Source organism: Amia ocellicauda, chromosome 2, assembly GCF_036373705.1.
Source record: "Amia ocellicauda isolate fAmiCal2 chromosome 2, fAmiCal2.hap1, whole genome shotgun sequence".
NCBI classification, from domain to species: Eukaryota; Metazoa; Chordata; class Actinopteri; order Amiiformes; family Amiidae; genus Amia; species Amia ocellicauda.
The window spans coordinates 40,601,375-40,625,277 of NC_089851.1; the positions used below are offsets into that span (position 1 = coordinate 40,601,375).

The 23,903-nt window shown below is 38.2% G+C and overlaps 1 protein-coding gene across 3 annotated transcripts in view; it reads right to left on the bottom strand.

Moving 5' to 3' along the window:
• Positions 1 to 285: 285 nt before the first annotated feature.
• The window catches only part of LOC136771379 (extended synaptotagmin-2), a 107,521-nt gene continuing 83,903 nt past the window's right edge, over positions 286 to 23,903 (bottom strand). Inside the window, exons 13-23 of one of the 3 annotated variants that reach the window (XM_066723658.1) lie at positions 22,570 to 22,665; positions 21,489 to 21,590; positions 12,451 to 12,525; positions 11,590 to 11,676; positions 11,254 to 11,403; positions 7,324 to 7,727; positions 5,902 to 6,000; positions 5,321 to 5,452; positions 5,089 to 5,194; positions 4,581 to 4,630; positions 286 to 1,898 (exon numbers count right to left, since the gene is read on the bottom strand). In XM_066723658.1, the coding sequence (XP_066579755.1) occupies positions 1,853 to 1,898; positions 4,581 to 4,630; positions 5,089 to 5,194; positions 5,321 to 5,452; positions 5,902 to 6,000; positions 7,324 to 7,727; positions 11,254 to 11,403; positions 11,590 to 11,676; positions 12,451 to 12,525; positions 21,489 to 21,590; positions 22,570 to 22,665 (1,347 nt within the window). In that variant the 3' untranslated portion in view covers positions 286 to 1,852. Of the gene's footprint in view, positions 1,899 to 4,580; positions 4,631 to 5,088; positions 5,195 to 5,320; positions 5,453 to 5,901; positions 6,001 to 7,323; positions 7,728 to 11,253; positions 11,404 to 11,589; positions 11,677 to 12,450; positions 12,526 to 18,133; positions 18,197 to 21,488; positions 21,591 to 22,569; positions 22,666 to 23,903 lie in introns of all 3 variants that reach the window. The other 2 variants (XM_066723667.1, XM_066723676.1) reach the window with 2 other exon arrangements.

Below are 23,903 nucleotides of genomic sequence, written 5' to 3' on the forward strand. Positions count from 1 at the left end.
GTGGGTTAATTCATGGGGGTCATTAGATAACAGGACTTCATTCAGCAAGTTTTTCTTATGATATTGATGAAAGGTAAACAAGTTTAAAGTCCTAGGCCAATCGAAAGTACTTGTAAAATGTACATTTTTTGGTGGAAAAAAGGAAATTAGATCTATTAAGATCTAGAATTAACCTGTTACTAGAATTAACCAATTTTCTCCTTTGAATTGTTCCCTAAAGTTGAGCATGCATCTCCCCCCTAGTAACTAACTTGAGTGAACGAAAAACAAACAAAAAAAACCCACTTCAGATACAGCAGTTGCTCTTTATTATTTAAAAGATGTGAGGAAACATTCTGGAACAGGGAAACTGCAAAAGCTTCTTTATACCAACAGGTTTGATACTTACTTTTTATTTTTTTCCCAATTTAACTTTATTTTATTTTTTTAAGGCACAAGAAAAATCAAGTTAATGGAGGAGGCAACATTGATTGCGATGGATACAGAAAATCCATGAGACAAATTTACATTGATGGCCCAAAACGTGTTATCATATATGAATTATGTATGAGAGCTGTGCGATTACAACAACAACACTATAATAGTAGATGAATAACTAAATCCAAAAAAATATATAAACAAACAAATCAACAAAAATGATTCCAACAAAATCTCTTTACAGTTCAAAATGATATGCATCTCCTCTGGTTAATTTCCCTGATCGTTACCTCCAAAACCACTATCATTTTGATGCCTTCCTGGATAAATACCTTTTCGTTAAACAGGAATACAAAACAATCAATAAACAATACCGTATATGGGATCATGTTTTTCTTATGTAATGTAATGGAAATGATAAGGCTATGATCTTGCTATAGCAATACACATTGAAAAGTTATGAATCCTTCCGTCCTGTGGTTTGGTTAAAAAGACATTTAAAAAAACTAAAGCAGGATGTACATGTCAGAGTTTTCTACACCCCAGTGCAGAGTTCAGCTCTCCTTGTTTGAAATCCAAAAGCACAGGCTTCTCTGGTACATGTAGCACAGCTAGATGGTGTGATTTGTAAACCTGTACTGTTGGACAAATGCTATCAGACCTATTGCATGAATAAAATATTTAAAAAAAAAATGAAAAAGAGTAATAACGTGTGAACATACACACACACTTATACTGGTGTATATGCATGTATATATACACCCACACACACATGCATACATACATACATAATATATATTATACTATATATTATATTTATAATTTGGCTTAAAACCCACATATGCAATAAAATGAAATTGTCTCTTTGGCAGCTAGTGTTCTTTAACTAAGTTGAAAAGCGAAACATATACCAACCTGTGGCACACTATACTAAATAAGTTTGAACTGCTAAGTGTAGAGTCTGTTAACCTTCTTTTTAGATAGGAATTTTGTCCAAGGATAAGATTAGGCCTTCCTTTTTTACACTGCTAGACATCCCTAACAGTGCTACATCATGGTTCTTATTTACAAGTTGTACATTGCGGACAGAAAACAAGGTAGCTGTGCCAATACAGCAAAATATGTTTACAGACTGTTTTCTTTTTCGTATTTTAACACCACATGCTTCCTTAACTCTATAGCACAAACTTAATTGATGGTAAAACATGTTTGTGTTATGCAATCCTCAGGAATATGTTGAAAGCAAATGTACAGGTACAAGGTGTATATATTATGTATAAAAACAAAAACAGACATAAAAGAAAACAAAGATGTGCCCATAGGCTCATTAAAAAAGGGCTTTAAAAAGCTGGTATGACTCAGGTTTATGGTAAGAAGATGACCCAGGGAAGGCATGAGTAAAGGTGCCATACAGTACTGCTCTGCTCTCGACAAGCTAGGGGTGAGGTGCTGGTCTGGACCCATCTTCAGTGAGGTCATACCTGGCGGAGCAAAGAAAAAACAACTGAAGCCAGGGAAATAATTTGTCATCAAATAAGTTATTTTCCATCCAGGGTTGTCTATAAATTAATAGGTTGTGTGAAGGGGCACTCTTACTGTATACGAGATGTCATCTGGTGCAGTTTTAGGTGAGAGGACCATGATGCAAAACTGAACAGCTTGACTCCACAAAATAACATCTTATACAATAAGAGACGCATTACATTACATTATCGTCATTTATCAGACGCTCTTATCCAGGGCGACTTACATTTGTACCAATTTATACAGCTGGCCATTTTTACTGGAGCAATCTAAGTGAAGTACCTTGCTCAGGGGTACAACAACACCCAGGATTTAAACCCACAACCTTCCAGTTATGAGTCTAGAGCCCTAACCACTACTCTACAGTGCTGCCTAATCACTGCTGACATCCTTCACATGACCTATTCACTTATTATAAAGCACACATCAAGATTAGACACACACACATCTTAACAGTGGGGATTTTTATTTATTATTTATTTTCACAAAATTTTACTTTCTCTCAGTCAAAAAACGTTTTGGTCCAGGATCCGCTGTAACTGACCTACAGTACCTGATCTGTGTGGTTTTCATGCTGGTTAAACATAACAAAACTATTAATAACAAATGTAAACCCTGTGAAACTGGCACCACTCCTGAAACATTGCTGGTAACTGAAGATTTTTTTAATCCCTATATTCTATGAATGGGATGACACACGATAAGAGGGATAGGAATTTGTGGAAATGCTGCTCTGTGATTGGCTGGTTTCTCATATACAGGGTACTTACACCTTTTCAACATCACAATTTCAGACTTTTTCCAGACTTCCATTAGATTTTTCCAGAATTTCGTATTTTTCGTATTTCTGAATTGTCCTATTTGGTCTGCTGGCATATTTGTTTATTTTCAGTGATATTTGTTTAATTTACTCTGTACTTTTTAAAGTTCACTGTTACGTGTGACTGAATTAATCTAGTGATGAGGTTGTTACACTGTAGTGTTGTTTGTACATTGTAGGGCTGTTGCTATCGATTATTATGATAATCGATTATTCTATACATAAAATTATCGATTATTTGAATAATCACAACAACAAAAAACATTGCTATATTATCAATGCATTCTTATGGGGTTCTGGTGCCAACATGACATCCCATTCTTGAGTTTGCTGAACTCAAATACACGGTAAATACAGGGCTCTGATTATAGAAAAAAAATCTCACAGCGGAGGCTTGCCCTGACCAGGAATAGCAATTTTACTTCACTTAACCAGATGAAAAAATGAAAACCCTTCCTATGTACTAGATTTTGAAAATAATTATGTTTAACACCTGGAATTGCTTTTAAATTAATAAATATGATGAATGAAATACAAGAAAATGTTCCAAAATGTGTTTTTCATGAACCATGTTCCATGTTCAGTAAAAAATAAAAACGATTTGTATTGTTTGTTTGAATAAAAAAAAACAATGCAAATGTAATAAATAACTTTTTAGTTTACAATGTTGTACTTTATAATAAATAAACTTTTGTAATAATAAAAACAAAACACTTAAATGAACAAAATGAAACAATGAAACAAAAATACAAATAACACACAATACACTGGAACTCGTATGAAAATAATAAACAATACTGACACGCAAGTGAAAATAATACACTGAAACGCTATAACAATAAACAATGAAAAGTAATTATCAACTAAAACTCAATCCCTATCAAAACCTGTGCCATCACCGCTTGCTCTGTGCCATTTATTGAAATGCTCAATACAATAAACTTGGAAGACTGCGCTACAAACGCGCTCAAGGATACGAAGCTAGAATAGACAAACATTTCAACGTGCTTTCACGTTGCATAATATGTCATATTTCAGTTTTAAGCTATTTTCATGACTGGTTATTTATGTTTTATAATTGCTAAAGATATGTGCATACTGATTTATACACCAGCGTACACAGTTTTTTGTGAAAAGTTTATTATTCGTTTTCTGATGTTTATGTATATGCGCATGTTTTGAAAAAAGAAAAATAATTTTCAATGTAAATGCAGTGTTTCTTCCCCGAAAATGTTGTGTGATGTTCATACGTAAAACTATTCAGTTTTTTCCATTTCCTAGTTTTTAATTTTCATCATATAGCTGTTTTATACTGGAGAACCACATCGTGGAAATGCTGCAGTTTTATGTAGTATGACATTTTGGCTGTTTTAGTGTTAATAGGGTGTCAGTGATGAAAAGTGTAGTCGCTTTATAGTCAGAGTAATTTCCAAGTTTGGTTGTTATATGGTTTTCATTTATCATTATCCATGGCAGTTTGGAGGCTGCCATTCAGGAAAGATTTTACAAACATATTTAAGCCCTGGAAATCAGTTTTGCATTTTCCATACTTCCAGACTAGCGTACGAACCCTGCATATATGATTTATAATTGGATTTACAGTGCCTATGCCATTTAAACAGTTTTATCAAAGAGCATTACACTGGCACAATCGGAGCAACTGCGTTTCAGTTTTAGTTTTTAATTTAATGGTCAGGTTTCTTCTCTGAGTATTGTTTTTATACATGTCTGGCTAATCTAAGTGATGTCTCAAAAAGGTATTATTATTATGCCCAACTGATAATAGATGCATGTCAACTGACGTTTATCGTTTACTCACCATTGAGTCCATCCTTTGGCTATATCTTCAGAAGTCAAATCTACCAACACCTACACAAATAAAAACAGTCAAATCCAGCTACAGATACTCAGCTCCACAGTTCAAAAGCAGCAGCTCACAATCTTTGGCCCCATCTAATTCAAATCACTTTGTCAGAAGCCCCTTCCCCCCAAAGAATGTTAATCAGATGATAAAAAATATATATTTGCATAATAATAATAATTTACATATGTGTACCGCCAATCCCTGTCTCAAACTACTCTTTCATTGCAAACCTTGATCTCCTGGCATATTATCTTCCTGGTGACAAAACCCCTCAAAATAATTATAAGTCTCAGAAGCACAAACCCATCCCAATTAAATCCGCTTGCCCCCTGCCCCCTTTCCTCCCCCATGTAAAATCTCAAGTCCTATAATTTGTCTTCAGATCTCTGTTTAATCTTTGACAGGTTCTCTAAAGTCTCTGCACTATACTGCAGGGTAACTGGAGGCTGTGTGGAGGACCGACCTTCCCAAGAAGCCCTTTGTGTTTCGACAGCAACCCGCCTCCATTCTTAACGGCGACGTCCAGAGTCCGCCGGTGCAGTTCCACCATGGAAACGCTGAATTCAAACCTTGGAGACGCACAGAAACATACAGGTCAGTACAGCTCGGCACTGCTGCTTGTTTGCCATGCGAGCAGACCTCGTTTAGGATGCAGTCTTCAAGAGGGGGTTAAGTACAGGACTGGATTAACTCACGTCTGGTCGAACACCGGGTTCAAGGTCTTCTTCATGTTGTGGGTTTTCCTCCTGCCCGTTCGCCTTTTATCGGGCAGCAGATACAGGCGGACGTATGGATCTGAGCCATCCTCGGTGAACGCAATGAGGTTCCTGCCGAGACAGACTGGAGCTCGGTAAGGCAGTCAATAATCCAGCACCAATAATCACTCTCAGGTTTGTACTGAGAGGACTACAAACCCTGCTGCACACAGTGCCCAATCACAGGACACCAGCCAGACTTGGCACGTTTGCACAGGAAAGCAGGGGGTGCCAATATTTTAGTGTTTTTATTCCCCCCACACACACACAATGCTGATTGCGTTAATGGTTTTTTCCCTTGGTAGTGCTATGTTTCTTCAATTCATTGCAGCCAGCTAATTGGGAATGCAGTCATGAAGTCGTTATTGCAAAATATGGTTATTATTATTGTTTTTTTCAATCTGATACTGGGGCCCCAGACAGTAAAGGAGGCACAGAAACCATGCTTTTACATTTCCTGCTAACAGGACCCAAATGGCATTCTCTGTGTAAAGAGCTTCTTAGTGCTTCTTAATACTCACCGGCAACCGTGAACCACCACAATCAGTTTATTCCTTTGAGAGCTGTGTCGGACAGTCAGCTGGACTTGGCCCAGGGGATACTGGCTAGCAGCTGTTCCACTGAGGAAAAATAAGCACATTTTTTTATTTTTTTCTGTTTGGCAGTGGTCAAAATGGAAATTTAAATGAAACCCTGTTGTTGTAGTCCTGCAGCCCATGTTAACCATTTCACCTCTGAGAAAGAATGAAGTTTTTCATTTTATATTCGACCTTAGTTTAAATGTAAAAAAAAAAATATATATATATATTTTTTTTTTTTGCTACTCTATGAAATACACGGCATGTATTTTCCTGACATGTAGACTCTTGACAGGCAGTTGCTTTTTCAAATTGCTATGTTTTATCTGTCTCACATATATCTAAGCTTCTTGGGGCATCATGCTGGTTTTGTTTACCTCAGAGACTGACGTTTCTTTTCGTCTGTGACATTTTAGCCCTTGTGATTTGAAGGGTCCAATGTATATGCAGATTTGCAAGCAGCCAACGTCGTCTCTTCCCACAATTAACTACTCATGTTCTTTTATACTTTCCAACACTGTTCCGTCTTCCAGTAACCAGGAGATTTCCACTGTAAGACTCACTTGCGTGAATGGGTGTGGTGATTTCATCGCTTGTTTCTTCCTTTGAAGATGGTTCACATTGCCTGAGTTAAATTCCGTTACTGTTTTTACACAATCTTGGTCATCCTCAGAAGCAGGAACCTTGGATATATCTTCCACTAGTTTTGGACGTTCAATAACAAATCGATCCATTACTTTGTTATTTTTGTACTGCTCTCTCACACAAATCAATGTACTATGTTTTTTCAACGTGTGTACCCGTATGCGCAGGAAGAAGGCAACGTTGCAATGGAAACGGCAATGCAATAGGAAGTACCACACCATAACTACTATATAACTTTTATAATTGGTTTTACAAATAATAGTAGGGATATCGTTTTTTTATATATTATTTAAAATATATATAATTTGTCAAAGGGTAGCATACGTTTGGTACTTTTTGAGTATCCATTGGTTTCCTTTCCTTTCTGTCAGAAAATGACTTTAGCATGTTAGCTCTGCACATATTCCATAGAATTTTTTTAAATATGTAGACAAAAAAAATAAAAACCTCTTTAGCTTCCAAGCAAGGTTTTCAAACTAAATGAGAGACGAGCAGAGAAGCAAACAACTACCACTGCCTCCCATCTCCAGTAGACTCATCCATGTCGGTCTCTCTGTCTCCCTGTCTGTAAGTGATAGTATTCATGATGGACTGGATTTACGTACTGGGCAGGTGAAAACAAACTAACAAACTAACAGGTAAGGTGCAGCATACCTCCAACCAAACCACAGAAAGTGACACACACACTGGTGCAGGCATTTGGGAGGTGTCGGTGCTTACTTCTGCAGCTGCTGAAGCCTCTGCTGCAGCTCCTGGGTGGCGAAGGGGAGCGAGATGTCAGAGGCAATGCTGGGTGTGGACTCCTTGCCTGCTAGGTGTGAGTGGGAGCCGGAGATGGCCAAGTTGGAGGTGCTCCGGGCCGTATTGGTCAACTTCTGGGGGCTCCCAGGGAAGGGTGGCTCGGGGTACTCTGGCCTTCTGCTGAGGTCGAAGGCGGAAGCGGAGGCTGAGGGCGGCACGTTGGACATGGGCGCAGGAGACTCTGGTGCCCTCTTGGAAGGGGCGGCAGGAGGGGGGCTCTTAGGCTGGGCGCTGCTGTTGCCGTCTTTGCCACCCAGACCTGCCTTCCTCACCTGTACTGCGGATGGATGGTCTGAGGCCTGCTCCTTCTCCACGGCCAGCACCTAGGAGGGCACAAACGCTGCTTGTTTACAGGTTTTACAGTTCAGCTCAGCTGTACGAGAGCCTATTAACTAGATTACTTCACATGTGCTGGCTTGAACGTTTATTTATTTTTCTTTGGCAACGCATCAGATTTAATTTTTACAAGAGGTGTCTAAGCGTTTTGTCAATGAACAATCCTTGCAGCAAATCTTTGATCATCTTCTCTAAGGGAAAATGTTTTATAAGATTCTTCTACCACAAAAGGAAACCTTCCACATTTGTGCCAGTAGTGATGCAGTCTGTCAGTTATTAACTACGGATATAAGTAATACTTTGGCCCTTAATCAGTTGCAGCAGAATAGAATAAAGGACTAATGCTGCATCAGTATAATGGTGTGAGAAGTTTTATTACTGCAAGAAATGAATGCTGTTTCCTTATATCATTTAGATACAAAGAGGCAACAACAGTGAGATGAGCACAACTTCAGGCTTAATATGAACAAAACACAGTCAAAATACTTGCTTTTATCCCTGCTTGGTCACATGACCTTAACCCTTGGTAAAAACACATGGGGAAATATGGAGAATATGCCAATTCACTCCACTGCTTTAGCTAAACAAGGCAAAGGCATTAGGCACATTTACATGGCCATTTCTGATCTGGATCAAATGCATTGGAACATTTGATCAGCATCAGTGGTGTTGCGTTTACACTGCCATCTGATCATTAGCACGCAAGTCCAAACTTCATTATATGCATATATTAAATTAGTCCTTTATAACACGGCTATATCAAAACCAGTCATTTTATCCCATTGCAAATTATTCTAACAAGTAAAATCAACGCACTTGCATATTTTTCACAAGCAAAGCATTTTAAATACATATACAAACATTTTTTGCAAACATAAAATAAGTAAATTTTAAATTAAAATAAATTCTATATCGTTTGCTAAGATAAAGTAACAAGCCATATAGTGTTAATTTTAACAATATTTTATTTATTTGTAATAAGGGAAGGGTCTCTTATCTGCTCCACTGATGCACATCTGCTGCCTGCCTTTAAAATGCTGCTGCATTAGCACATCAGATCAAACTTTATCAGTACAAAAATCAGTATGTATCAGTCTTTTAGAACACAGGGCTGTATCGAAAATTGTATTTATCTCCTTACGAATTCTTATAACAAGTAAAACAAACACACTTGCATATTTTATCACAACTGAAGCATTGAAAATAATTATATACAATTATACAAGCCATTTAGTGTCATCTCATCTGCTATGCTCCATGCGAAGGCCGTTTGTCTGCCCCCGTCTCTAAAACACACACAGTGCATGCCGGGACTGGAGCGTTTACACTGCCAGGATCAAATGCTACCGATACCATCTCCCTGAGACCGGACCCCTGTGGTGGCTGAAAAGTCAAATTGCATTAGATCCGATTGCCGAGGATTTACACTGCCATTTCTGATCAGTAGCATGTGATCTGGATCAGAAATGGCAGTGTAAATGCGCCTAATAGCTGCATTTTAACTTTAGTTTTCTTACTCACTTCATGACCAAGGCCCACAGTATGCATCTGACTCCTGGGCTACTGTTTGAAAACGTGTTATATTTCGAGTTAGAAGCACTGCCCAAGGGGGAGGGGTTTTCTGCACGCATCGCTGGAATGTATCAAAGACATTTGTCTATCAAAGCTGCAACTGGCCCTTGTGCCCGTCACTCAAACAGGTCCCTTCTACTTCCTCTTTGTATAAAAGGTGACGTCTGCACAGAGATTTCCTCTTTTTGCCCTTTGCCTCGGTTCGTCAAGATGCGTAAAAGAGCCTGTGTGTTTTGTCTAAATCCAGAAAACTGCGTTTTTGGGCTGCCTGGCAGCACATACTGTGCTTTCCTTCCACTGATTCGCTACAGTTGTATGATACCTATTTTAATTTATTTAAATTAGCCATGCTGTTTTGTTCCGTCTGCGCCATGGAAGTCCATCGGTGCCTCGGTTCATCTCGGCTTTCACATGACTACTAGTCGTTTAATATTATTATTATTATTATTATTATTATTATTATTATTCAGGCTAGTTCGCTGTGTTGGTTTTTGTCCACAGGACATTTTCCTCCATAGCAAGAGCACCGCGGCAGTAATAGCCGAGGCCCGGCTGCCCGGCCTAAGCCTCGGTCTGTTGTAAGAGACCTCGCTCGCGAGAGGGGCTCCTCCGCTGCGCTGTAGGAGGTGTCGCTCTTCCAGTTTACTGGATTGAGCTCTGCTGTGCTCACTCATCCGTGTAGTGGTTCTGGTGTGTTAAGCCACACTTCAGCTGGTGGTTTTACTACCATGGGCCCTCCGGATTCCGAACAGCACAGCGCCCAGTGTCCCTGGTACCCCCCCAGCACACATGGTGCGACTAGGCCTGTACGGCCCGCATGGCACTTGCAGTGTGCAGTGCTTTGTTCGGCGCAGTTCGGCTGTGCTTGGTGTTACTCCTTGGGACCTTCGGTGTTGTTGCCACAAAAGAAAAGGCAGAACTTGGTTGTAGTGTTCCCTGTTTTTTCAACCCAGTGCCCCAGTGCAGTAACGTGTGGTCAGTGTGTAGTGCCCCTGTGAGACTGCTCACTGCCTCCTCCCTTGTGACAGTTTGTTAAACTGTAACCCCTCCCCCTTGGGCAGTGCTTCTAACTCAAAAGATAATGATAGTTTGTGGTTATCTGAGAAAAGAAGCACTGCCCAAGGGTTGCAAGGTAGCGCGAGAGTTCTAGGTCCTGGCAAAAAGAGGACAAACCTGCGCTGACGTCACATTTTATACAAACAGGAAGTGGAAGGGTCCTGTTTGAGTGACGGGCACAAGGGCCAATGGCAGCTTTAATATGTTCCAGTGATGCGTGCTAAAAAAACCTCCCCCCTTGGGAAGTGCTTCTTTCCTCAGATAACCATGGTTGCATTCGCAACCTATCATTTTAATTGGCAATGACATTTTGGGCTCTCATCAAAATTTGCGTAACTTAATCAGTTTGTTTGATGGCTTCTCTTCAATGGAGCTGAAAAATGACCAAATAACCAGCATAACTGACAGACAATGAAATGTCAAACATGCTTTGGGTGGATTGGTTACAGTTTAAGGCCAGTCTTATTTAATTCAGTGGAAATCTGAAAGGAACTACATGGGGAATTCTCAATGCAAAACTTGCTTTTAAAAAAGGGAATAATTGAAGGTCTTGATATGAACATCTGTGCCTTTCTAGTTTTCTCGACACAGCCAGATGTGGAGTTGCACTGTTTGTCTTGCAGACAAAACAAAACAAAACCAACCAAATGTGATCTTCGTCTTCATAAAACATTACTGTAGTGTTTTGTTTAATATGCAGAGAAATCACAAGTCAGATGAGAAGGATTTTGGGGAGAATGAAGTGAGTGTTACATTTCTAGATCCTCCCTGACTCTCCAGGATTTACCTTGATTCCACTTTGCTTTCATATTACTGGTTTTCCCTGTGGCTGACTACAGTAAAGCTGTCTAAGGGAAGCGAGAGAGCTGGACAGGTGACACTCACTCTGAGGGCCAGCTTCAGCATGATGGTGCAGTTGGGACCAGAGTTCTTGAGCTGGAATTTCTGGTGCAGAGTCATGTTCTCTGCTTCTAGAAGGGAAGCGAGCGGCAGGTTCAGAGTTCCTAAGCAGCACTTATGCTTCTCGTCCTTAACCTGGAATGTCAGAACAAAGATGCAACTGTAAATCACAATCACAACCATGTGATGTATACTGCCCCCTAAAAAAACCCAAATCTGTCTTTTGAACTGCACTTTGTTCAGAGAAGACTAATGTGCAGGTTGTGGTCAGGCGTGCCTTTAAAATGTATGAGACTTGCACTTTAGCATTGCTTGACGTACCTCAATATCCAGATCTTGCAATTTGGGATTGTGAATAAGGAAAGAGAAAGCTTCCTCCCAGACAGGCTCGTTGGTCTTGTATCGAATCTACAAAGAGGAACATAATAGGTATTTAGGTGAGATACAGGGATAGACCAAATCTAAACTTTGACAAACCCGCAAATCACCAATGACAAAGTTGTACCCTATTGGATTTTGATTTATAAAGCATAGAAATTGGCTTCTAAGAATAAATTAAACTGCGATAGGGTACAGGTGTGTACTTCACGATATACTGCAGGTCAGGGTTTTGACTTGGTTTAGCCCATAGAGTGCATCTCACAAGAATCTGAAAATTAAAATTGTGTATACATGCCCTGTTTTATAACAAATACAATATTTTTCTATCAACAGTAAAATAGTATACCACCCACTGGATTTAACAACAAAGTTTCTTGTGGCACTTTTACTATTGCCAAATATACTTATACAAAAATAAAATAAATTACAGTTCCCTCCCCTATATCTATGCAATTTCTCTCTACAATTGCACATTCAAACTTGGAGCTGATATTTAACAAAATGAGGCAAAGTTAGTTTGAAACCAAAAGCTCTGAAAAACAACCAGGCTTTGTTTTAGTTTTTTTTACATATATTCCACGTAGAAGGTGCACGCATTCAGACAACCTGACTTTATCATTTCAAATAACAGACACAAACAAAGGATAACAAACAAAAAGCTCCACTAATAATAATAATAATAATAATAATAATAATAATAATAATAATAATAATAATAATAATATCAGAATATCAAATATCAGAATCAGAGAGACAATGTAGAGTTTGCGGGGTCTGGCTTACATCCTGGCACTTTCTCACCTTACTCTCAAAACTTTTGTGTCCAACTCTCATGTGAACATAAGGATTTGGTTCGCTGCTCACTTTTTTCCCAGACTGTGGAAGAAAGGACAGTGAGCCTGTTAACAAGATCATAGCATTCTGTACTCATTAGGACAGTAGACATTCAGTAACAATTCAGACTGTAGCCTTTATAGTTAGCACTTCAAGGGTATTTGTAAACAAAATAACTTCATGAGTTATAGACCTTCCATGCAGACAGTGGGCAAGAAGAAAAAGCATCAACTCACATAAATATTTGACTAATTTGCTCAACTAAAGATTAAGCGTTCAAAGTGGAAACAATCCCATTACATATTCAGTTTGTTCTAGTTCCCGGGAAAACCTGAAAAGTCTGGGACTTAAATGTGAAAATAAGATTGCTCGTTTACTTACAGTTATGTCAGTTAATTTGTAGATTAATGCAAATGGTGGCCTGTGGAGTCACAATTAAGCTACATATTGTGTGGCTGCTCACTCACTGTCAGCTTCAATATAGTACAGAGCAGAACTGTCATGTTGCGCTGTTGTGCTCCACACATCACATACGGGTGATGTTCCTTGTTTTTTTCAGCTTAGTGTGGTACTATGGGGAGTTACAGTCACTAGAGGATGGACCACTAATGAATAGCACAGTGAGTAACCACAAGCTGCACTCCTGCACTTTTTGTACTAATCACACAATAATATTATTACCATTGTATTTGTTGACATGTTGAAGATTATTATTTTAATTTGTTTATAGTTATAGCACACCTGTCAGTTTTCAAAGCTTTCTTCTATGCTAATCATATGTGAATGGATAAGCAGCAATTGGCTAATAAAACAGTCAAAAACCTTTCCTGTGTGTAAACATGTAACCAAGATAGCAGCTCCAACACAAGGGTGGCACTATGATCTACAACATGGATGGATTCCAGATTTAACCAAGCTAAAGCACATGAATGGTAAATGCTTTACCTATCTATGACCTTTTCCAACATGACTAGTTTTATTGGATGCAACTACATATTTCTGATACCGAAATAATAGATTTACCCATGAAGCTCATATTGAATATCTATAAACTTGGGGGGGAACCTCGTGAGTTTCCACTGCTTGTGATTGTTACATTAGATGTGTATCGGAAATATGCAGTTTGATCAAAATACATTTTTGAAATGGTATTTTTTTTACTTCATAATAGCACTGTAGAAACACACTGCCAAATCAAAGACCATAGAACTTGCCTAATCAATGATTCTAGACTTTTCTCCCCCAAAAATCTGCAAATCATCCATTGAGGGAAGCCAAATCACAATGTAAAACAATGTTTCTAAGTATATATGTAAATCAATCAATCTTTACTATTAAGTCCCAAGTACCATAATAAAAATAATAAGAATTAAAAAAGGTTCACATATCCCCTTGGAGTAGCAGCCTATAGCATTTCAGCAGACCTGTGTAAGATTGTGTAGCCTATATTTCATACCCATTACCATTGCTCCAACCCATACCACCACCAAGACAAAAGGTTAGTGCCCAGGGAAAAGGTCATCAAAAGCTTTGGACATTTAAACTTCTTTACGAAACAGTAAAAACGACAACAAAAACAAACAAGAACAATTAGTTTACACGGTACACAAGCATTAAACAATCAGACATTGTTTACGTAAAGCAGCACTTTAGTATTAGTGGTGTCGATTAGATTTCCTTCTACATCAATAATACATCTGACAGAAATCAAGGAAACCAATGGAATCTTCACGTGTTTGGACGTGATTATTAAGTAACCACATCTGTGCTAAAAAATAAAACACCATAACAAACCAGTGTCATGTGACCATCCTAAATAACCTTCATGAGTTAAAGCAGCATTAGTCCTGGGCCCCACTGTCCAACTGGATTTTTAGATTTATTGAACTTTATTGAAATTTTAATTGAATACCTTGCTTAATTTGACTTTTAAAATGGTTTAACATACAAAAGGCTGGAGAATCCGGTTGCATAATTATTATTATACAGTACTATGCAAATGTTTTAGGCAGGTGTCAAAAAATGCTATAACGTAAGAATGCTTTCAAAAATAGACATGTTAATAGATTATATTTATCAATTAACTAAATGCAAAGTGAGTGAACAGAAGAAAAATCTACATCAATCCATATTTGGTGTGACCACCCTTTGCCTTCAAAACAGCATCAATTCTTCTAGGTAGACTTGCACACAGTTTTTGAAGGAACTCGGCAGGTAGGTTGGCTCAAACATCTTGGAGAACTAACCTCAGTTCTTCTGTGGATTTAGGCAGCCTCAGTTGCTTCTCTCTCCTCATGTAATCCCAGACAGACTCGATGATGTTGAGATCAGGGCTCTGTGGGGGCCATACCATCACTTCCAGGACTCCTTGTTCTTCTTTACACTGAAGATAGTTCTTAATGACTGTCGCTGTATGTTTGGGGTCGTTGTCATGCTGCAGAATACATTTGGGGCCAATCAGATGCCTCCCTGATGATATTGCATGATGGATAAGTATCTGCCTGTACTTCTCAGCATTGAGGAGACCATTAATTTTGACCAAATCCCCAACTCCATTTGCAGAAATGCAGCCCCAAATTTGCAAGGAACCTCCACCATGCTTCACTGTTGCCTGCAGACACTCATTCGTGTACCGCTCTCCAGCCCTTCAGCCAACAAACTGCCTTCTGCTACGGTGAGATATTTCACATTTTCACTCATCAGTCCAGAGCACCTGCTGCCATTTTTCTGCACCCCAGTTCCTGTGTTTTCGTGCATAGTTGAGTCGCTTGGCCTTGTTTCCACGTCGGAGGTTTGGCTTTTGGCCGCAAGTCTTCCATGAAGGCCACTTCTGACCAGACTTCTCCAGACAGTAGATGGGTGTACCAGGGTCCCACTGTTTTCTGCCAGTTCTGAGCTGATGGCACTGCTGGACATCTTCCGATTGCAAAGGGAAGTAAGCATGATGTGTCTTTCATCTGCTGCAGTAAGTTTCCTTGGCCGACCACTGCGTCTACGGTCCTCAACGTTGCCCGTATCTTTGTGCTTCTTCAAAAGAGCTTGGACAGCACATCTGGAAACCCCCGTCTGCCTTGAAATATCTGCCTGGGAGAGACCTTGCTGATGCAGTATAACTACCTTGTGTCTTGTTGCTGTGCTCAGTCTTGCCATGGTGTATGACTTTTGACAGTAATCTGTCTTCAGCAGCCTCACCTTGTTAGCTGAGTTTGGCTGTTCCTCACCCAGTTTTATTCCTGCTACACAGCTGTTTCTGTTTCAGTTAATGATTGTGTTTCAACCTACATATTGAATTGATGATCATTAGCACCTGTTTGGTATAATTGTTTAATCATACACCTGACTATATGCCTACAAAATCCCTGACTTTGTGCAAGTGTACCTAGAAGAATTGATGCTGTTTTGAAGGCAAAGGGTGGTCACACCAAATATGGATTTGATGTAGATTTTTCTTCTGTTCACTCACTTTGCATTGAGTTAATTGATAAATATAATCTATTAACATGTCTATTTTTGAAAGCATTCTTACTTTACAGCATTTTTTCACACCTGTCTAAAACTTTGGAAACAGTACTGGAACAAAAACTACTAGAGCTAGGGTTGGGAACCACCGTGTTCAGGGAATATTACACCCCCGGGTAAATTTCGCCAATGGCGGGTAAATCTGTCAATTTCAAGTTTACAGGAATTCAATTTTTTTCAGGAATTTGTTGACATTGTAGTGATGTTGATCTGGCCAACCGCAATATCATGTTTTAAAACAAATGGCATCTGGACAGCCTTCAGTCCAGGAGGACAAATTTCATGGAGAGGAATGAAAACATATCAAAATACGCACCATCGGTGGATTTCTGCAGATCTGCACATATCTGCACTACAAGAATGCAAACAATTCCTCACAGAGAAGTTTTGCATGGAAATACAATGTATAATATGTGCAGTGCAATTAAACTACCACAAATCTACAGCTGGTATGGTAACCCACCTAAAAGACAAACACCCTTCCGCAATGCTATAAATGACAAAAAAAAGGAAATTGGACTACAACAAATAAATTGATATTATCAAGCTATATACACAGCCAGCTATTGCTATTAATTTTTTGATTTGCTGGAACTCAAACACACAGGTATGTCTCTGAATGTAGACCGGCAGTCCGTGTTGAGTGTGGTCTGGAAATGTGGAAAAGTAAATCGTTTAGTTAACTAGATAAATTAGCTAGATAGGTCTAATACATTTTTTATTTCACCGATATGACCAGAAAACATTGCCACAAAGATGCTAATGTTAAGGCATTTACAGCTCACATTGCTAAACTATTGGGCTATTAATTTAATTTTCATTCAATACAAATTGAAAAATAAAAACATATTGGTCGGTCAGTTACAGCTGTAATTGCAAAACATGCAAAACAACAGTCACAACCTTTATAGTTAATTTGAAAATTTGACAATAAAAAGTTGTGATCATGTCAGGAAACAATAATAATAGGAGAGTCTGACACGAGATGCCTGAGAGTTGAAAGCTCTGCTTATTGCTGCTGCCATTATGTAATTTCCATACGTCTTCTAATAGGAAGGTATTTTTTTATATAGCCTAATATTTATTTAACAAAGTTGTTGTGTTAGATGAGTATTAATCAATTTCAAAGTATACATTTATGGGGAAACGATTTTGTGATGGAGACGAAATGTGCTTTTTTTTCTGCTGCACAACGGAATATATATATATAACGGTGTATAACGGTGGTTATGGTGTTTTTTTAATTTATTTACGTTTGCACAAATTACCTTCAAAGTAGATGTTCTTTGAGAAACCGACTACAACTGCCCATCTAAATGTCTGTTTTGGAATCGTAGGACATTAAGGAATAGTCCGTGTGTAATTTGTAACTGAATATGCATATTGCTGATGAATATTCAAATTGGTGATTAACTGACACTGGTGATGAAAAGTGCGTGATGAAAAGACGGGATCCCGAACCCCTTCTCATGTGTTAGTGTGTTTATATACACCCCATTAGCTGCCGTGTTATTGCATATGTGATTGATTCATTTGAAAACGATGCTCTTGCACACTGTCTCTACTAGCAAGTGTTATAATTCAATAGAATGAATGTTTTGATCAAATACCTTATAACACTTGCAAGTAGAAACAGTGTGTGGGAGCATGCTTTTCTATCCAAATCCTTTCTCCTCATACACACCTGTCTAGTCTATACAAATGCGTGATTAGGTTTTGTTTTTGATTAGTTAAGTACCGGAATAAATGTCATGTTTTAACATGTTGACGACATGGTCTTTGCCTTTGGCTGGTAAGTCTTTTCCTTCTATCAGGCACAGTGGCTATTGGCCAAAAAGTACATTTTATCCCCGGACCACGTTTGAGAATTTGTAAGAATTTAATTTGAGTTATAAATACCAGAAATTATGATGATGAGAGTATTTGCTGTTCACAATTTCTGCAGCAGTACAATCTTTCCCAGTCAGCTTGCCTCCCCAAATACATTTTCAATAAAAACACAAATCTATAAAAATCAAACCCATGAATATACAAATGTATTGAAATGTGTAAATAAACAACAACAAAATAATGCAACATAATGCTGGTGCCTTCTCTGTGTGACCAGTTGTCCACATGCACTGTACTGTACCTTCAGAGCTTTATTCACTGAGGTTTTCTTCAGGCCATCAGGGTTAAATTCTAATGGGTTGCGCTTTCCCCAGGCAAGAGAGAATGGACAGACTGGGTTAATTGATGCATGCAACAATGAGTCAGGTTAATTCATGATCAGACGGAAGGCCACACAATCAGATGAAATGCAGACACCACAAACACAAGCTTAACAAGATCAGCCATCAATGCAACTTCATTTACCCCCCTCCCCTGCCTCCCACAGAAGATTCTCCACATTAAAATGAAAAGAAGAACAACCACCAAAAAATGAAGCTGATACTCTGTACAGAGAAAGCATCCCACCAAAACTCATGCAGATTGGTTGAAAATGATTTACTGGATATTGACATGAAAATATGCTGAGTAAATGCAAAGTAATTGGCGGGGGTGCGGGGGGGGACAACAAATAAAGATGAAAGAAACATCAACAAAACAATCAAAACTCTGGTGAGTTTTGTATTCTTTAACTGCAAAAAACGAACACCTGCAATTGACCACAAATGATAAAAGAAGATAATACTAATGACCATGAATGACTAGCTTGTCATGTGACCTGCTGGACACTATAGGGAGTAACTTGGATTCTGGAAGTAAGCTGGAATCTGAAATAAGGAGGCAGGCTGCATTTTACCCATCATGCTATGGGCTCAATTATTAGTTAGCTCTGAATCTCTTCTTTAAGACACCTAGGGTTGCCACCTGTCTGGTGTTTTTTTCTTTACCGGTTTGCCATTTGCCAGTGAAAGAATGATGATGATTTTGTTTATTTGTTTTGTTTTCTTATGACACTATACAACGAGATGCAGTGTTACACGTTTCTATTCCCATGTGGTATCACTGATGCTGTAGTGTTGGTGACTGCAAAGTGGCAATAAACCAGCTATATTTGTATATAGAGTTCCTTAGTCAATAGTGCCAGATTCATTGGAATAAATTGACTCAGACGCAAGTTTAAAGAAATAGAAAATAACAGATTTTATTAAAGCTTAAACTAAACTTGGAATAAAAAGGGGATAAAAAGTAATAAGTCAGAGACATTAATAACAATATTAATATTGATACTCTGTGTAATTGAAATTAGTTATATCTGTCTCATTTATCATACACAAAAAGTTACAATTCTGCTAATGTTCTGCTAATCACAAATTCCTCAAAAAATTGGTCACTATGAATTTAGATATAGTTGGGGTCTATATGTGAACAGGTGGACCGCTGGCCGAATCCGGACCGCCAGACGCTTTTGAACGGACCGCAAGTATATTTTTCATTAACTTATTATCATGATTTTTTGTTTTGTTACGGAGGTGTGTTGCACTCAGTGCTTGTTATTGTGTGGAGCCAATAACAACACTATGGGATGTCCTATAGAGCTAGTGCTCCTCTGTTAGTTAGTTGATTGCTCGCAGATTACTGGTCTGGACATTTCCATACACGCTCTGGACTAGAGCAGGAGCATCACTTTGTACTCAACAGGTATTTGGTTAGGTTAGGTTCGATTAAGAGCAAATTCACCGAAATTCTTTAAATTCATTAACAGATTAAAAAAAGGCATGTGCGTCTGTTTGTTTCTACATCTGTAAGGGAGTCTGTCAGTGTGACAGCATGCAAGTAAACTGCCAGAGGTAAAAACTGAAAAATAATGTACATTTCAGAGTTATACACTGTTACTACACCCTCTTAAGCATTATTCGGCAGTGTTACGTGCAGCTCCTGTGCATAGAAGTTACACTGTATTCCTACAATGCACAAATCGTTGAAAGCTTATTCTCTTGGCTCCAGCCCGTTTCATTCTCAAACACATCTGATTTACAGTTTCCGTGTCACCCGCCATCATTCAGAGCCCGGGGGGTTGTTTTGTTCAGAACAACCTAATGATTAATCCAGTATATATCATTTGATGTTCTATCAAACACAGAGAAGTTCAGATCCAATTATGTAAAATCATTGTGTATTAGTTCACTGTACACTGTTTTCCATCTTGACATTTTGAGCTCTCTACTGGAGTGTGTTGCTTCTACCAAAACGTGGATGGTCTTGTTTTGATCAGTAGACTGTCTGGTTAAAGAATATGTCATCATTGTCAATATTTTCTGAGATTTTGTATTCCTACTCAGACCAAGTTTCCCCCATTTCAGACGGTGTAAATGCTGGGGGGGGGGGTATAAAAAACACATTTTTTACCATCAGAGACTGCTTCACATTGTTAGAAAACTGAGAGTCTCAGCTTTCATGGGATACCAAACACTTGGCAAACAACACAACAGTGAAGAGTACACATGGGATTAAACAGAAGCACACAGATTTGGTGCCCTTTTAAGGGACCAGAGGGGTTTGTCAGCTTAAGGAGTTACATTTTGTTAAACAAAACGATTCCATGATTTCTTTTTTATCTCCAATTGTTTATTTGTTCTATGCTTTAATTTCAGAGTACATTGAGACATTAAACTGCGTACATTTCAATAAAAACTGGAAAAATTGAGGTGTTCTATAACTTTTGACCAGTAGTGTACACTGTACCTATATCTTCTGTATACCAGTCTAGACACCGCATGACTGGTGTGTCACAGTATACATTATGTTTAGGATGTGCATTGCTGTGAGTCACTGTTGTAGTATAGTGTATAATTTGCATAAGAAATCAATCTTATTAATTATCATGCATACAGTGTGTTACATTGCAGTCTTTGCATTTATGTGTGGGTTGTGCTGTATTGCTCATCGTCATTTTATTATTATTAGTTTTGGTAGCTTCCCATTTGAAAAGGTGGCAACCCTGAGTTCCCAGAGTGGCGAGGTACACGGCGTGCTGCTTACTGAGCGGAGTACAGGTCTGCGGGCTGTTTAAGCATGACGAAGTGAATGCACACTATGCTGCACAAAGCTATAGCTGGGAAATCTGATAGGCATGAAGGTGAGGAATGGGAACAGGTGATCAACAGAGAGGCCAGACTAGGCCACAGCCTTCTAGTGACTGTTTGCCATATTTTCTTCAACATCTCATAAACTGATACACTACAGGTTTTTACTATTTTTAAAACAGATACATGTACTTGCTTGCTGCAGCTCCAGTTCAATTAATCTCACAGTACACTCACACGTAAATCAACTTACTTTAAAACCAAACAAACTACAGTTCAAGGTGTAGAATAGATTAAAAACAAAATACACCCTGTGTATATGTTAGGCATTTCATCCATGCAAAAATAAACTAATAAATGAAGTCATTAAATTAACATGCTTCCTGGTATTAAAGGTTTTTGGTTTTGGTTGCCTTAACAACACAAGATCACACGGTCGCTAGTAACTAGAATGCAAAATTCCAGAAGACTCACAAATAATGTTCTATAGAGTGAGGTAGTATTTTCACAAAAGACTAGGCCCGAAGCTCTCCTCTCTTTTAAGTATCCACACCCAAAGTTCCCTTCGAAGACACTCTTAGGAAGAAGGAAATGGAGAGAAGAAAAGCAGAGAGAGATGGGACTGAGAGGCTGAAGAAGTCAAAAGTTCTTACTGCTTAATACTGTCCTACACATGCACTGTACACAAGGTGATGCTCTTGGCCACAAACAGGATATTTTTTGTTAGCATTTTTACCACATTGCAGCTCTATAGTCAAGCCAACGATGAGTTAGTGCTCAGACATGGCAACTCTGAAGGTATTGAACATGAACATGAAAGAAAAAGGTGACAACAGCGGATGTCGGATAGCAACACCTTTAAAAAAAAAAAAAAAAAAAAAGAAACAACGCAAGCATGCTGGCAGATGACAGACATACAAAGTGGAACACCAAGAGAGGCTTTATTAAAAAAAAAAAAAACTATGTATGTCTTGACAATGCACTTATAAATTTCTGATGGGTTTTATTTGTTATTGAGCTGAAATTCATCTGACGATATGCATTTAAAAAAAATCTTCAATGCAAAATAAACTGCATACTTTCCCTGCTGTGGGATTGACAGGTAAAATATGATAAATATTCAAACCGTACAATTATTAATGGATAAATATCCCCTTCAGTTCAGAACTGCTAATCTAGGGAACCAAAAAATAATAATTTAGTGAGATGCAACTGCATTTTTCCAGCTTTTCATTGTTTGAAAGAGTCGTAAAAAGCAGGAGAGTGAGGGGGCAAGAAACTTCTTAAAACTGTCAAAATAAAAAACACCAAAACATTGACCCAGTCAGGTGTATTTCTGTTACAAGATTGATCTGGAGCACTAAATATGCAGTAGTGTATATTTGCATTTTGTCAAATTATAAGAAAACAAGAAAAAATATGTAATAACATGCACTTTAACTTGAACAATTATCACATAGGAAAAAATAACTGACCACCTAAGATGTTAACAGGAGCCTCTAGAGTACTTACTGGAGCTGACATCAGTAGAAACTCAGTTAGTCGCAGTACTTACCGGGAGATTCCGGGCAGAATCGAGGTGAACAACAAGCAGGGATGAGGAAAGGCCGTCATTAGCTTGGCCTCGGTCCGCTTTAATACTTGTGAGGACCTGCAAAGGTTGAAACGATAGTGGTGACATTTCCACAGTAATCATGGCCTTACTAGGTGGCAGAAGAAGTGTCAGCTGCACAAGAGTATGAGTGGGGGCAGACAGCTTTTTAAACGCTGTAGCAACTAATAATGTTATAACTACCGATAATATAATACCTGCTAATATAATATTTTTGCATTAGCAAGTTACTACATTATCAGTAGTTATTACATTATATCAGTTGCTACAAGCACCCCTCCCAAAAAAAGCAAAATGACTGCAATACAGCCTCACACACTCTTTCTTGACGTGTGTTCTGGAAGTGGAACTCGTACTGTCCAAATGATGAGTGGACACGTTTTATGTAGGGTTTCCACTTGCCCAAAGCAAACCTGAAAACACAGTGTTGCAAATGACCAGAAAGGTAAATAGTTCCACACTGCAGAAAAAAGTACATTTAACAATTGAAGAATACAGTACGCTTAGATCAGTGTGATTTGCAATGTTATTATGTTACAACTATTGTCACACCATGTGTTATTGGTCAGTGAACTTTTTAAAAAGGATTTTTTTTTTTTTTTTTTTGGATAGGCAATCATTAAACTGTGTTACTTAAATGGTTTCGATTATATATATATATATATATGTATATATATATATATATATGTATATATATATGAGAGAGAGAGAGAGAGAGATAATCTGGCTATTAGGTTCCTCTAATACCTGCGGAGTTTGAATTTCCAATGGCTAATCAATCGCTAAAGCTTTGCATTTGCATAGGAGAGGTGAAGACAGCACAGAAATTTCATAGCATTTTAGAAATACCTGTGTAGTGTGATTCAATTAAATTTGAGTGGAAATTTAGAGTTTGAAAGAAAGAAAGATCAAAACATGTATTGTTGTTTATTCCTACAGATACGCATCAGTTATTTAATTATGTAAATCTACAAAAACAAATTAAACCCCACAGGAACCCAACAACACAGTGTATTGGATTAGCCAATAAGCGCACTGGATCCCGCCCACTAGCCCACTAGAAATACAGATCCAGGCATCGCAAATGTATCGCACTGAGAAATGTAAATAGCAAAGTGGCAAACGGGAAATAAATTAATAAATGAATAAATGTAGAAATGAATAAATAAATGAATAAATGTCCATGTATTTATTCATTTCAAGATTTACTTCAACATGTATTTATTCATTTATTTATTTCAACATGTATTTATTTATTTCAGCATTTATTTATTTAT